Raw genomic sequence first — 14,091 nt, 5'->3', positions numbered from 1 at the left:
TCTCAATCACTCTCTTTCTCTATTTTTATTTCTCCCTCTACTTTCTCCATCATTGTATTGATTTGTTTCCCTCTTCCTCTCTTGCTCGTTTTCATTTGTATCTCTATCTGTTTATCACTCTATCTTACCATTTATATCTCTCTCTATCTCTCCCTTTTCCTATATATCTATCTACCACTTCCTCTCAATCACCCTCTTTCTCTATTTTTATTTATCCCTCTACTTTCTCCATCATTGTATTTATTTGTTTCCCTCTTCCTCTCTTGCTCATTTTGATTTGTATCTCTCTCTTCCCACATACCTCTATCTCTCCCTCTTTCTCTTCTCCTCCATCTCTACTTCTCTTTGCCTTCCCCTCTCCCCCCCTCTCTCTATCTCTCCTCATATCTCTATCTGTTTATCACTCTGTCTCTCCCTTTTCCTATATATCTCTCTACCTCTTCCTCTCAATCACCCTCATTCTCTATTTTTATTTCTCCCTCTACTTTCTCCATCATTGTATTTATTTGTTTCCCTCTTCCTCTCTTGCTCATTTCATCTGTATCTCAGTCTCTCTATATTTCTTCTTCCATCTCTCTCTCTACCCATATATTACTTTGTACCCCATAAATGCCTCATGTATAGCACATTATTATGCAAATAATAGACCAATTTTTTTCTTAATATCTCGAACATACCCATTACACACGGAGATGCAATTGCTAATTACCACATAACTTAGCTGTTAATCAACATAATGCGTACAAGTAATAACAACCATTCAATACAAAGCCAAGATTAGAATTATGGATGGTTCTTTATTTCGACACTCAAAGCTGGGACCCGCATTCGTGACACTATCCAAATTTTATAACGAAAAAGCGAAGGCGAAATTTAACAAGCTGCCATTTCGTTTTTAAATCCAGGAAGCAACCAGAGATAGGCGTAGATCATCTAGACTATACATTATCGCTCCCATAATCTACATCAGAATCTCGTGCTATATACGCAGCAGTAACAGTCGAAACCCTAGCAGAATGTTCAACCGGATTTTCGGAAGACCCAAACAGGAGCCGACGCCCCTCTCAACTCTCGACAAGCTCAATGAGGTATGCACATTTTCTTATTTTACCTCGTGTATATATATCAAATTGCTATAAGAATATGTATTTAGGAAGCGTCTGCTTTCTGTAGGATTCATTTGCAATTTGTAATATAATTAGCACGAATTCGAAGTTTTATCGGCTTCGATTTCGTGCTTTATTAATATCTCTTCATGATCATACCCTTTTGGTGTATGTCACTGGATGGAGGAGGGTACTAATTCCAGGGCGATTTTAGGATTCAATGTTCTAGTTGGGCCTGTGGTCGATTTTATTTTTATTTTTTAGTACATATGGTGAAATTAAAGACTGTTTTGGCACATTGACATCTTAATAGCCATATTATGAGAGAAAAGAGAAAACTAAAAAGGAAAAAAATGATTTTAGTTGGTTATGAAAGAGAAAGGGAGAGATTATGAAAAAATCCCAAAGAAAATATTGGTATTGTATTTGGGACACACACACACAGATATATATGCTTTCTTTTTCGCCTTCTGTTTTCTTTTAGTTTTAAGTGTTGCATCTAGTCTGGTAGAGAAGTGGGATGCACTTTTACCTTACGTGAGAGACTGCTTGAGTTCTTTTTTATAAAATAACTGTGTTGCATGAGTGTATTTTTGTTGCTTTAATTGTAAAGAGTGTGGCTCAAGCTTTTCCTGAATATGAAGATGATTAGCATGGTTTTCTGGTGGTAATGGTAGTCATGCTTGGTAGAAAAGATGGAGAACCCTATACAGATGGAGTTTGCTTGATTAGGGTAAGACAATTTTTTTGAATAGGGATGGAGTTGAACTGTTCATAAGTACTGATATGGACAAAATTTGAAAGAAGAAAAACAAAAAATGACATGGTCGTATCCTATTTTGAAAATTCAATTCTGTTTTGTTTGGTCATTCCTCCTTTTGCTTTCTTGAATATTGTGCATAGTTTGGTAGAGAAATATGTTTGCAATCACATATCGTGACTAGGTTTGCACTGATTAGTTGATTATTTTTTTCTTTTTTTCTTTTGGGAATTGCTGAACAATGACTTTCCTTTTCCATCAAAATTTACATGGAACGCACATACCAGTCCATTAAGCTGAGCTCTAATCTCGATTAAAAATATCAAGGGACAAAGGAGTATTTATAGTGATGCAGAAGGATCTAATAAACAACACTTAGAGGGCAAGGATAATTGAATGTAAAACTAAAACGTGAATGACCTGATTGCAGAGTATTAGTAAATTTTTTTGGATTAAACAAGATATCACTCATTCTGTCATGAAGATGGTACAGACCCTTGGCTCTGTACAGCTTTCCACCCCTTGAAATTGGTAGAGAAAAGCAAATGAAGATCAATACTGAATTGTGCCAAGATAGTATGGATTGGGCCTTTATAATGATAGTTGCTTTAGCATGGGAGCATATCAGGTGGGGCATAACCCAAATCATCATCATGGCAATGACACTGCCTTTAGATTGTGGCTTTTAAAGTTCAATAGGAGGATGTAGTGACCCTATGGTTTGAAATCAGGTAGCTTATAAACTCCAATTGTCATTGCTACTTTTATTTTTATATTTTAATTTCTTTGGCAATGACACTGCCTTTAGATTGTGGCTTTTAAAGTTCAATAGGAGGATGTAGTGACCCTATGGTTTGAAATCAGGTAGCTTATAAACTCCAATTGTCATTGCTACTTTTATTTTTATATTTTAATTTCTTTATACCACTTTCAGGTCACAATACACAAAGAATACAGATCTGAGCAATTTATGCAGTCTGAAACAAAATAGTTATATAACAAAATTCAGTATTCAATCTGGTTACATAAGACTTGACCAGCCTTCAGTAGCTGGCTGTCAACCTCAGTCCACCTGTCAATTCTGCTTACATAGATCCACTGTACAGTCAGCTGGCAGCAGATATATGGTTGTAATAGCGTGAAACTCCCAGTATAGTGATGGTTTGGCCTCAAGATCTGTAGTATGACGATGCTAGAGAGGGTCTGGGTGACCACAGGTATCAGGTTCGTTTCCAGTCCCCTTCAAATCTGCAACAGTTTGGGTATTCAACATCATAACGGGGTTCTTGCCTTCTAACTGTGCATCTGGATCTGATCCGATCCCAAATCGTCTCTCCTAGGATTGGAGTAAGGAACCCTTAATTACTGAAAACTCCTTGGACCAAGGTCTTCAACCATTAATTTCTGTTTGTGGTAAGATCCATGAGGTTAGTTCACCTAGGCTGAGCTGATGATTGCCTGATTCTGGAGGTGTTGTTTGAAACAAGGTAGCTGTACACCCCTTTCCTATGTAGAAATGGTGAATTGTGTTTACTATGTTGGTACATGAGTGCCAACAAAGTTTGTGAAGGAATTGACTCCACGAGAGAAACGGAGTCACAAGAAGCTTTGCTTTTATCACTTCAAAGTCTTTGGGTGTGCTTCTTAAGCACATGTTCTTGATGAGAATAGGAAGAAACTTGATGTCAATAGTCAAAGGTGCATCTTTGTCGGTTTTTCTGAAGAATTCAAGGCATGGAGAGTATGGGATCCAATGATTAAGAATGTGCTCATCCATAGAGATGTGGTATTTGATGAAGGGGAGAATGGGCTAGATGGTAAGAACACCACGATTCCAAATCTACTAGTGCCAAATTATGTTTTCCCATGCAAGATTCCTTGATGTTGAATTCGGGTAATACAAATGAAGGGGGGAATGCACAATCATTGGATGAGATGAAGAAGGGGAATAGACTACACAAGTGATGCCAAAAACCTCTAGTAGTGGTAGAAAAATGCTTAAATGGGCTAGGGAGGTCCTTCGTGACATTCCATTTGAGGTAGATGTGCTAGATACTCGAAAGGCAAGAAGATAGTTTTCAAACCATGTTTTGATGGCTAAGGTACATGACTTGTATGATCTAGAGACATATAGGAAGCCAAAGGCAATCCACATTGGGATGCAGCAATTCATGATGAATTTTGTTTTCTCTTGAAGAACTAGAGTTGGGAGTTGCACAACATAATGAAAGGTAAGAATACCGCTGGTTGCAAGTAGGTCTCTAGAACCAAGTTCACTTTAGAAGGGGAAACTAAGGAACATAAAGCTCAACTTGAAGCCAAGGGGTATTTGTAAACTTAAGGCATCGATTACAATGAGACCTTTGCTTCAATTACAACGTTCATTATAGTGAAGACAATTCTTGTAGTTGCAACAATGTAGTGGCATGTACATCAATTGGATGTAAAGAGTGTGTTTCTTCATGATGATTTGAAGGAAGAGATCTCCATGAAGCAACCTCTTGGATTCATGAAGGAATGAGAGAAACATTTGGTTTGTAGATCGAAGATGTAATTATATGGCTCGATTTAGGTATCACGTGCATTGTATGAGATGATTGGTTGATATCTTTAGGAGATGGGTTTCAAGAACTTTGTAAAGGAGTTCAAAATGTGTTAGGAAGATTGGTTGGAAATTCTCATTATTGTTCTCAAGTTGGATGATTTGATTCTAATAGAGAACAATGTTGTTTTGATTACTGAAAGTTTGAAACAAATAAGCAGTTAACCTTATAATTTGAGATGATAGATTTTTGGTTTCTTCACTATTTTCCAGCTTTACAAGTTTGGAAGGTTTTGAACATATGTATCGTGTCATAGTCAAAGTATGCCAAACATTTATTGATAATATTTAGGTTAGAGGATGTGAATGTGTGATCCTAGTATAAATTTAACAAAGGATATAGGGACAAACGAGATCCACAAAATATTATAGTCTAGGGGACAGTTTTCATCTTGATATTTTTTTTTGTTTTGAATTAATGGTCAGGTTTGTGCTAGAATTACATGGTAGTCTTTGATACAAGAGTATTCGGGTCCATGCGTGATCCTCATCAACCAAAAAAATTAAGTTTTGTTTTCTCAATTATGGTGTGTGTTTTGGTTTGTTTTGGTGTTTTCAGGCATCTCTCAACATCAGAAAAGCTTTTATGTGTTCAAAGTTGCCAATTTCAAAATTTTGTTCGATCACAATTTTAATATGTTGCAGGCAGTTTTATGAGAATTTTAAAAATTTAAAATTTATAAAGGCTGGAGTAAAATTCTTTTGATGGAACCATTATGATGCTATTTCACTTATCTTGGCCAATTTTTAGGGAAAATGGAGCTTTCGAGTAAAAGTTACATCAAAAGTCATTTTCCAGCATCTGTCTACGCAGTTGCAAAGCACCAATTTGATCAAATCATTCTGGCAAGGTATTATGGAGATCATGGAAATTAATTTAATGGTTTTTACTTCTCTATTCTTCATCTATCCATTGCATAAATAATTTGGAGGCACTTGAATTTGAAATTAGACAAAAAAAATTATTTGGTACGCCCAAAAAGGTGTTTGATCACCTTTTAAAAAATTAACTCATTTCAAAAAATGTTCTGCTCATTTTTATCTTCAAACAGAACTTTGTATTTAAATGAGCTAGGCAATGTGGAATTTTAAAAATAAAGAAGGTAAGGTAAGGGAGTGGGAGGTGAAGAGAAAGAGGCACCCATTTTGGGCTTTAAAAATACAGAAACTCAAAGATAATGGGGCTGCAGTTAAAATATATACAGCAGCATGGAGAATAAGAAAAAATGGAAGAGAAGATGCAGATTTGAAGGCAAACATGAAGTTGGAAAGGAAATGGAGAGAAAGAGAGATGAATAGTGGGAGGCCATGAAAGGCCATTTATGTAATTTTTTTTACAAATTTTGTTATGAATAAATAATAAAAGTTGGCAAGTGTTTGTATTTTTCTCTTATGTTGTGAGTTATGTGTTGTAGCAGCAGAGAATCTCTGCATTAAATGGTATCAAAGCAGGTGTTCCTAAGCGTGTAGACAGAGCGCCGAATGTGAGGCAGTCTAGCACCAGGATCTGTGGGTGGAGTGCATGAGTTTGTTGCTATCCTCCAATAAAGGTTGAGGTTGGGTAGAAGGCGCACAGAGAGAGAGAGAGAGGCATGTCTTGGGTAGATGATAAATATGTATGTGATTTTTTTTTTGCAGGGTGTATGTGCAAGTTGCAAAAGTAAGTTTGAAGAGGTCTTATGTTGAGAGTGTGTAGAAAATGTTTGATGAAATGTCAAATAAGAGGAAAAGCATGAGGTTGCTTGTTGGAAAGCCTTTGGGGATTTCAGTTCTTGTCAAAAGAGAAAAAGAATACAAGGATGGAATTAGTGAAATGAAGAGGATGTTGAGAGTTTTGAGAGAAACAAGAGAAGTAGTGGAGGAGAGGAAAGAAGAGGACATGGGTTTGGTTGTTGATGAACCAATGTGTGCAGAGGGAGATGAAAAGGTTGCAACAAAAAGTGAGATTGCAGTAGAGGAGAAGATTGTAGCAGAAGATGAAGTTGCAACAACATATCTGTATGAAGACATGAAGAGTATGGTGAGTGAAGTTGCAGTAGAAGCATGTCTTTGGGAAGGCACGGGAGAAAAAAAGAAAGAGGTTGCAGCTATGGGTGGTGTTGCAAAAGTAGAGGAGAAATTGGTAATGTTTTATTTTTTAGAATTCTATAATGACAGTTGATGCTGATTTGCATTTAGATGAGGTGGTGAGAGTGGAAGAAGATGAGGGAGTAAATGAGTGTGTAGAAGAAAAAGAAGTGAATGCAAAGGAGAAAGAGGTAAACTTTCATTTTGCTGAATTTTGTAATGAAGTTGATGTTGATCTGTATTTCATTGATATGGTGAGAGGAAATGAAAATTGGAGAGTTGAAGATTGGTAAGTGGTGAATATAGTTGAGAAGATGGAAATCTTTAATTTCCATGGAATCAATTGTCTCAATTTGTGTATAGATAAATTGGAATGGGATAAATTTTTTTGGTCGAGGAGGTCGATTAATGGTGGACATAGGTCTACAAGAGGAAGAAATGAGGAGCAGATTTGGTAGAAGAAGAGGGGAGTTGTTCCAGTCAAATGCTGGAAGAGAACAAAGAAGTGTTGTAATGTACCTATTTTAGTGATTGTGTTCATTAAATTGTTCACAATCTAAAAGAATGGTTTTACCATTCAGCTCCATTTTGTGTGCCCAAGCTCATAAAATTTTTCTTACGCGATGTGTCTGGTGCAGGAGCTTTCGGGTCCACATGTGATCCTCAACCAAAAAAAATTAAGTTTTGTTTTCTCAATTTGGTGTGTGTTTTTGTTTGCTTTGGTGTTTTTAGTCATCTCTTAGCATAAAAAAGCTTTCATTTTAAAATTTGCTAATTTCAAATTTTCGTTGGAACACAATTTGAATATGCTGAAGGCAGTTTTTTGAGAATTTTAAAATTTATAAAGGCTGGATTAAAATCCTTTGGAGGGAAGCATTATGATGCTCTTACACTTATCTTGGCCAATTTTCGAGAAAAATGAAGCTTTCGAGTAAAAGTTACATCACAAGTCACTTTCCAGCATCCGCCTACGCACTTGCAAGGCACCGATTTATCAAATCTTCCTAGCAAGGTATTATGAAGATCATGGAAATTAATTTAATGATTTCTACTTTTTTATGCATCATCTATCCATTGCCTAAATAATTTGGAGGCACTTGAATTTGAAAAATTAGTTTGAGAGCCCAAAAAGGTGTTTAATCACCTTTTAAAAAAATTAACTCATTTCAAAAAATGCACTGCTCATAACAGCAATTTGCATTTAAATGAGAAAGGCAATGTGGAATTTTAAAAAGAAAGAAGGGGAGGTAAGGGAATGTGAGGTGAAGAGAAAGAGGCACCCGTTTTGGGCTTCAAAAATACAAAAATTCAAAGATAATGGGGCTGCAGTTAAAATATATACAGCAGCATGGAGAATAAGAAAAAAAGGGAGGAGAAGATGCAGATTTGAAGGCAAACATGAAGCTGCATGTAGCTGGAAAGGAAATGGAGAGAAAGAGAGATTAATAGTGAGAGGCCATACGAGGCCATTCATGTAATTTGTTTTACAAATTCTGTTATGAATATAAAAGTTGACAAGTGTTTATAATTTTCTATTATGTTGTGAGTTATGTGTTGTATTAGCAGAGAGTCTCTACATTATTCATAGAAAGTTGCAATGTGTGTCTTGAGATATGTGAAGGGTACTTTTGATTTGGGACCTGAGTCAAGAGAGGAGGTGAATGCATTCTCCATGGCTACACAAATTTAGATTGGGCAGGAGATCATGATGACAAGAGGTCTACTATAGTTTGTCTTCATGTTGGTAGATTCATTGATCTCATCGTCTTTTAAGAAGCAAAATATTGTTTTGGAGTCAACAATAGAGGTAGAGTACATTGGAATAGCTCAACATCAAATGAATTAGTGCTGATGATTCATTGTGACAATTAGATTGCTCTTCAAATTGCCAACAATCTGGTCTTTCATGCATGGATTGAGCATATCAAGATCAAATATCATGAAGTTTGTGAATTGTTGGAGTTTCAGAAGATTTCAATTAGTTATGTTTGTTGGGATATAGGACCAAGTGGTGGATATCTTCATCAAGCCATTGATGGAGATTAAGTTTGTCAAGTTTTAGCAGCAATTGTGTCTCAAGGAGCTTGTCATGAAAGAGTGTTTGCCATCATGACATTCTCTTTCTAATCTATGCACTATTTTCAAGGCTTTCGAGGTGATAGAGACTTTCATGGTGCATGCCGTTTTTCATAGTTTTGTCACCTGTAAGTTCTAATCAATTGTCAATAAGTCCTTCCAATCCGTTGACAATCATTTCACACCATCAGGATCCAAATAGCTGAAGATGGAGTCTTCCTGTTAGCATCAAAGTAAGTATTGGTGTAATGTCCCCTCATCCTAGCCAGTTCGGTATTCAGGGTTAGTCTATTAACGAATCCTCGTAGACTAATGATATGGATAGAGGACACTTGATTTGGTGATTATTCTCGTTTCAGATTGCACTCTAGAGTAAACTTGGTGGAATCGGTTAACAATTATATTTTCACCAAGTTGCCAATTTAAAAGTATATTAAAGTCAATCAAAACACTTCCTAAAAGTGACTTAATTCTAGTGAGAGAGTGAGGCGCCTTCTTGCTAGCCACCCTTGAGGAGAGAGAATGAGTTCACTTAAGGATTAAAGTGAAGGATTTTTAAAAGACTAATTTATCTTAAAAATTAAAAAGGTAATAATAGGTTATTTTAAGGATGGGAAAGGAAACCCTAATTTGGGCGCACTTCTTGAAAAGTATATGAAGGCAAACTTGTGAGAGGGTGGAGACATGTTATTGTTATTTTACCTTGCCTCCTTAGAGGAGCTTGCTGGACCAGTTTTGAGGAGCTTGTGAAGATGGAAACCTTCACGAGTAATTATACTTGTAGTTGTCAAAGACCAACCCAGAGTGTGCAAGGGAATTCCATTTGTAGGAATTTCATTTGGGCTTCATAGGAAACAGTTGGAAGATTATTTTGCTGGTTAAAATCTGAGTGTGCTGCTTGCTAGGCTGGCCGACCCCTTCTTGGCTTGGTTGAAGTGGAAAGTGACATTCTTATGCATTTTCAGTTTGGGGTTAGTAAGAATCTTCATTTCCAGCAGTTTGGATGAGTATTCTCCACATTTGGAAGGGTTCGAAGCATTTCAAGAACTAATTTCTGAGTGAGCAGCTTGTGTGAGTGGTGGCCCTCTTTTTGGCTTGTTTGGAGAGGAAAGGAGACATTGATTTGCATTTCAATATTAGGGTCATTGAATATCATCACTACCAGCAGATTTGTGTATGTTAAACACTAGTTTAGAAGAGTTTGGAAGCATTTTGATATCAATTTCTGAGTGAACTTCTTGCTTGTTAGGCCGTCCCTTAAAAGACTTGTTTGAAGTGAAACGAAGACACCTATCACCAATTTCAGAGTTGGGTCTGCAAGCACAAGTTAATACTTTCAGTTTTGGTTAGTTTAATATCAGATTTAAAGTGTATTTGGTGCATTTTGAGGAGGGTTTCTTGAGTGAGCAGCTAGCTTGGTTGGCTGTACCATTCTTGATATTTGGAGTTAGGGAAATTAGTTTGAAGCTGAGATTCAGTTGCAATCGTCAATAAAATCAGAAGTTGAGCACATTCACTAAAGATTTCAGTGGGTTTGAAGATTTATCAATAGCATACAATACTTAGACTAGGCTGTACCAGTCATCAGGAGCAGTCCATACATTGAAGGAAAACCCAAGGGTTAGATGTCTTGAGTTGGGAGTCTTTTTGTGCAACTTGAAGCATTAAACTCCCTTGCTGGTTGGAGTCCCTTGAAGGTGGAAGGACTTGATATACTGCAGTAGCAATCTAGTTTGCTGAATATCCTTCTTGGTTGCCTACTTCAAATCAGATTTGGAAACTTCTTCCTAATCAGTGCAACTCCAAGATTCAAGGACAGACAAATCGGGTATGCCAATATAATCTTGTAAGGTATTTGATGTACTAAGTTGCATTCCTTTAAGATTTTGTAATCATTCAGACCTATAGCTAATCTTAAAACTACTATTTCGGGTTACAAACTCATTGTTTATTATCAGTATTAGCTGTATGCAATATTTGCTTTGTTTCATATTGTTTCATCAAAACATTGCAAAAAACTTGTAAGAACCCTGCTGGTTCTAACTCTTCTACTAATGCAAACACGGTCTTGTTTTTGTATTTTCAAAGGTTTTGAAGAATTTTAAGCAAAAAATAACAAGTGTGCCAAGCAAGAAATGCACTCAAAACTGAATTGACAAGAATTATAGAGCAATTGCAACTATATTAAGTATCAAGTAATTGCGACAATTGAAACTAATACATAAAACATACCCGGAGGTCCTCAGATTATTTAAATAAGAAAATTCTGGAACTTGCCAGCCAAAACTATGAAACTGACAAAACAAGGTGCACAAGTCCAGAATGCAATTTCTCCAATCTAGGAAAGAGATGGAATAACCTTTATGTGCTAGGCGTTGGGAATGGTGCAACTAGAATGCAAGAAGGAAGGCGTTTCAGCCCTCTAGAACAAAATATCCCTATTCTGGACCCCACGTGCCAAGCTGGAAAATGTACGACCATCAAGAGAGATGGTACAATTGGCTTATTGGATTGAAAATGCTGCCAATTGGGGCGTCTAAACCTGAATTCCCCCTCCCTTATTCAAAAACCTGCAAATAACTGAAGGAAATAACTTCTGATGAAGCACAGTAATACCCCTTGTTGAAGCCCTCACAATTGCAATAATTCAGCTTATCTTTCATAGCCTCAAAATCATAGATCCATGAAAAATTACCACTCTCCAATAGCAAAACCTCTGAAACCCTTGCCAAAGAATTCCACAGAGCAAATTCAAGCAATGCCAAATAATCAATAATGAATTGAGTTTGAATTGCTTTTTTCCTCTTATAACCCCAAATGTCACTAATTCCCAAGAAGGTACGCCCAATGTCATTTAAATACATTTAAATGTATTTAATTCACTTTCTATAGTTTAATTTGCTTTTGGGCGTCCAAATTCACTTAAGTGTTAAAATCACTTTATAATATTTAAGTGGCTTTTAATTTTAATAAAGTCACTTTATGACTTTAATTTTAAATAACTTGACCACTAAAATTTTAATATCTCTGTCAATATTCAGTCTTTTGACGTGCCGTCAGAAGCTGGGGTCAACACTGTATAACCCCAATGTGTCTAGGTGCCCTGACTAAAAATAGCTTCACTGCCAAATCGACTTACTATAAATAGCAAGTTCCTCAACTACGCTTGAACATTGATATACAAAGGCCTGAAACTGAAACTGAGATTGAACTGAAGTCATGGAGTGACAATAATCTCCGTTAACTGCCATTGAGACTCTCTATCCAAACATATTAGCCTACGAGAGTCCAAATAATAGGCTAATCTCTTGAACTCTGATGCTCATGAAAATGGGGACATTATAGTCCGCCCTCCTAGAAATTGCTTGTCCTCAAGCAATCTCTACTGCAAAGCAACTCCACTCCACTAGAGGTCCAAAAGATGAATTGTGAAATGTCCCACACATCTCCAACCGACCCCTGTAGCACCAACATAAACACAATTGTGCAAGGACAAACATCATGCCAACTACCCAACCCCTGCGCACAAGAATAGTGCTTCAACACCAAAAGATGTTCAAGAAGGCCAAGGATGAATTGGTATACTCTCAGCACACTGAACATGTTGTGATACTCAACTGTAAACCCTGTTGTCGGGAATAATCATTATGTTATGTTGTCATATTATGGTTGTTGTCGTCGATAATAATGAGTTAGGGCGGTTAGTTAGTTAGTCGTCTCGAAGGGGTGCCGAAGGGCAATTGGACGCGACGGTTGGTCGCACCCCTTCGGGTATTATATATTGCATATCGTTCCTTCTTAGTATCACCATGATAGTCGTGTCTAATGTAATGTTATAAGAACTTGATGTACATGGACTGTTGAATTAATACAGAGACTGGTTATTTAATATATTTCCATTATGTTCTGTGCATTTACTTTTTGCTTTTAATCGTTTACCTGTATGCGGCAAACAAACCCTGTTTGGAATCCCGATGTACCCAAAGAATCCCAACACTATACTTAATGCTCGGCTGAATGCCAGGATCCCAAATCGTGAATAGAAGACTGCCAAAATGAATATCCCCAGACTTCTGCTGCTCGACACTGATCCCAACTTCACCATACCAGAAGTGGTGAAGCCAACGAATAGGACCCACCCAAACTGTAGTGCTAACCCTGTCGCCATCTGTGTCCCAATGCAACCGAGACTCACATCCATCTGTACTGTGGAGATAAGAACTCCTGGAGGTGTCTGTATCATAACCACTATCTCCATCCTCTACTAAATTGCCATGGATGTGCTGACTCTTCATGTAGTCCCCCACCAACTTGCAGCTGTTGATTCCATCTATTGAAGATGGTGAATACCCATCCCACCAAGGATGGTATACTCCTGGAGCCAGTCCACACTGATGCATCATCAAGTCCTCCACATGTGGATCAAAAGAAAAATGATGAGCACTCCTCACTGTGTAGTTACGGTAGAAAGATCCAACCTCTGTCAATGGCTCATCACTGACAACTCTGGAATCAGGAGATGGCTCCAATCTCTGACCTCGAATAGCTGATTGGGCAGGGGCTCTGGTAACCCTCTCTGCAATCCCACTCACAAAATCTCTATGAGGAAGCATTGTAGTCAGAGTATCTACAATCGCTCCCACCAAATGCTGAATGCCGCATGAACCTCGGATGAGAATCCTTAGTGACTCCAAACGGTCCCTCCTAAAACTTTGCACTCTCAAACAGGTATTCAATAAACGAATCCGTGCAGTAAATACAATATGAGGCATAATCAACCTTTTCTTCTGCAACCTTAAGTTGATTGCATCGACTCTACGACATAACAAGCTGGCATTCGGAATTATTCGAATGAGATGAAGTAATAGATTTGCTTCCAAGAGAGGGAAACAAATCTACATGAGAACTATACTCCCAACTAGATGACACTCTGCGAGTCCCTTGTGAAGATGATGGAGTAACATTGTGAACTAACACACAACTCTTAGGAGAATCCACCATTGCCACACAAGAGCTATCAACAATTTGACCAACATCATTTGTCATAGTACTAACCTTGGGAGAACTTGATGCAACATGTGGTTCTCCGCTACTCTCAACCAAACTACTCATCCCATCCGAGACTACTGCACTTGTATTGGTGATGGATGTAGCCACATCCACACTACAACCCGTGGATATCAAATCATCACCAACTGCCATTATAGGAAACTGTACTGTAACTGCAGATGGTGAAGACTGTGCTCGGCTCAACTCCACGGTAAACTCCTCTAACCGTGACCGTGACTCCTGAAGGGCCAACTAGGTACCCTCCAATGAGTCCGTAGTCACCTCAAGCTCATGAGTGAGCTCGTCAACCTCCTCTTCCTTCCCCTTCAGTGCATCATAGCAAATACAAACCCACTCGAGAAGAAAGTCCCTATCAGCAAGTAGCTGCAAGTAATTATGTTTCATTACCCCAATGGCTTCTCGTAGTGAAT

General features: G+C 37.6%; 1 protein-coding gene across 5 annotated transcripts in view; it reads left to right on the top strand.

Annotated features, from left to right (window-relative positions):
• Positions 1-801: 801 nt before the first annotated feature.
• Positions 802-14,091, top strand: part of LOC131060228 (vacuolar protein sorting-associated protein 32 homolog 2) — a 71,511-nt gene continuing 58,221 nt past the window's right edge. For 3 of the 5 annotated variants that reach the window (XM_057993399.2, XM_057993398.2, XM_057993400.2), the window contains exon 1: positions 821-1,088. In XM_057993399.2, coding sequence (XP_057849382.1) covers positions 1,017-1,088 — 72 coding nt within the window. In that variant the 5' untranslated portion in view covers positions 821-1,016. Of the gene's footprint in view, positions 1,089-5,219; positions 5,320-14,091 lie in introns of all 5 variants that reach the window. The other 2 variants (XM_057993401.2, XM_057993397.1) reach the window with 2 other exon arrangements.

This window comes from Cryptomeria japonica, chromosome 9 (genome assembly GCF_030272615.1).
Source record: "Cryptomeria japonica chromosome 9, Sugi_1.0, whole genome shotgun sequence".
Lineage (NCBI taxonomy): Eukaryota > Viridiplantae > Streptophyta > Pinopsida > Cupressales > Cupressaceae > Cryptomeria > Cryptomeria japonica.
The sequence above is the reverse complement of the archived record's forward strand: the minus strand, read 5'-3'. Positions and strand labels throughout refer to the sequence as shown.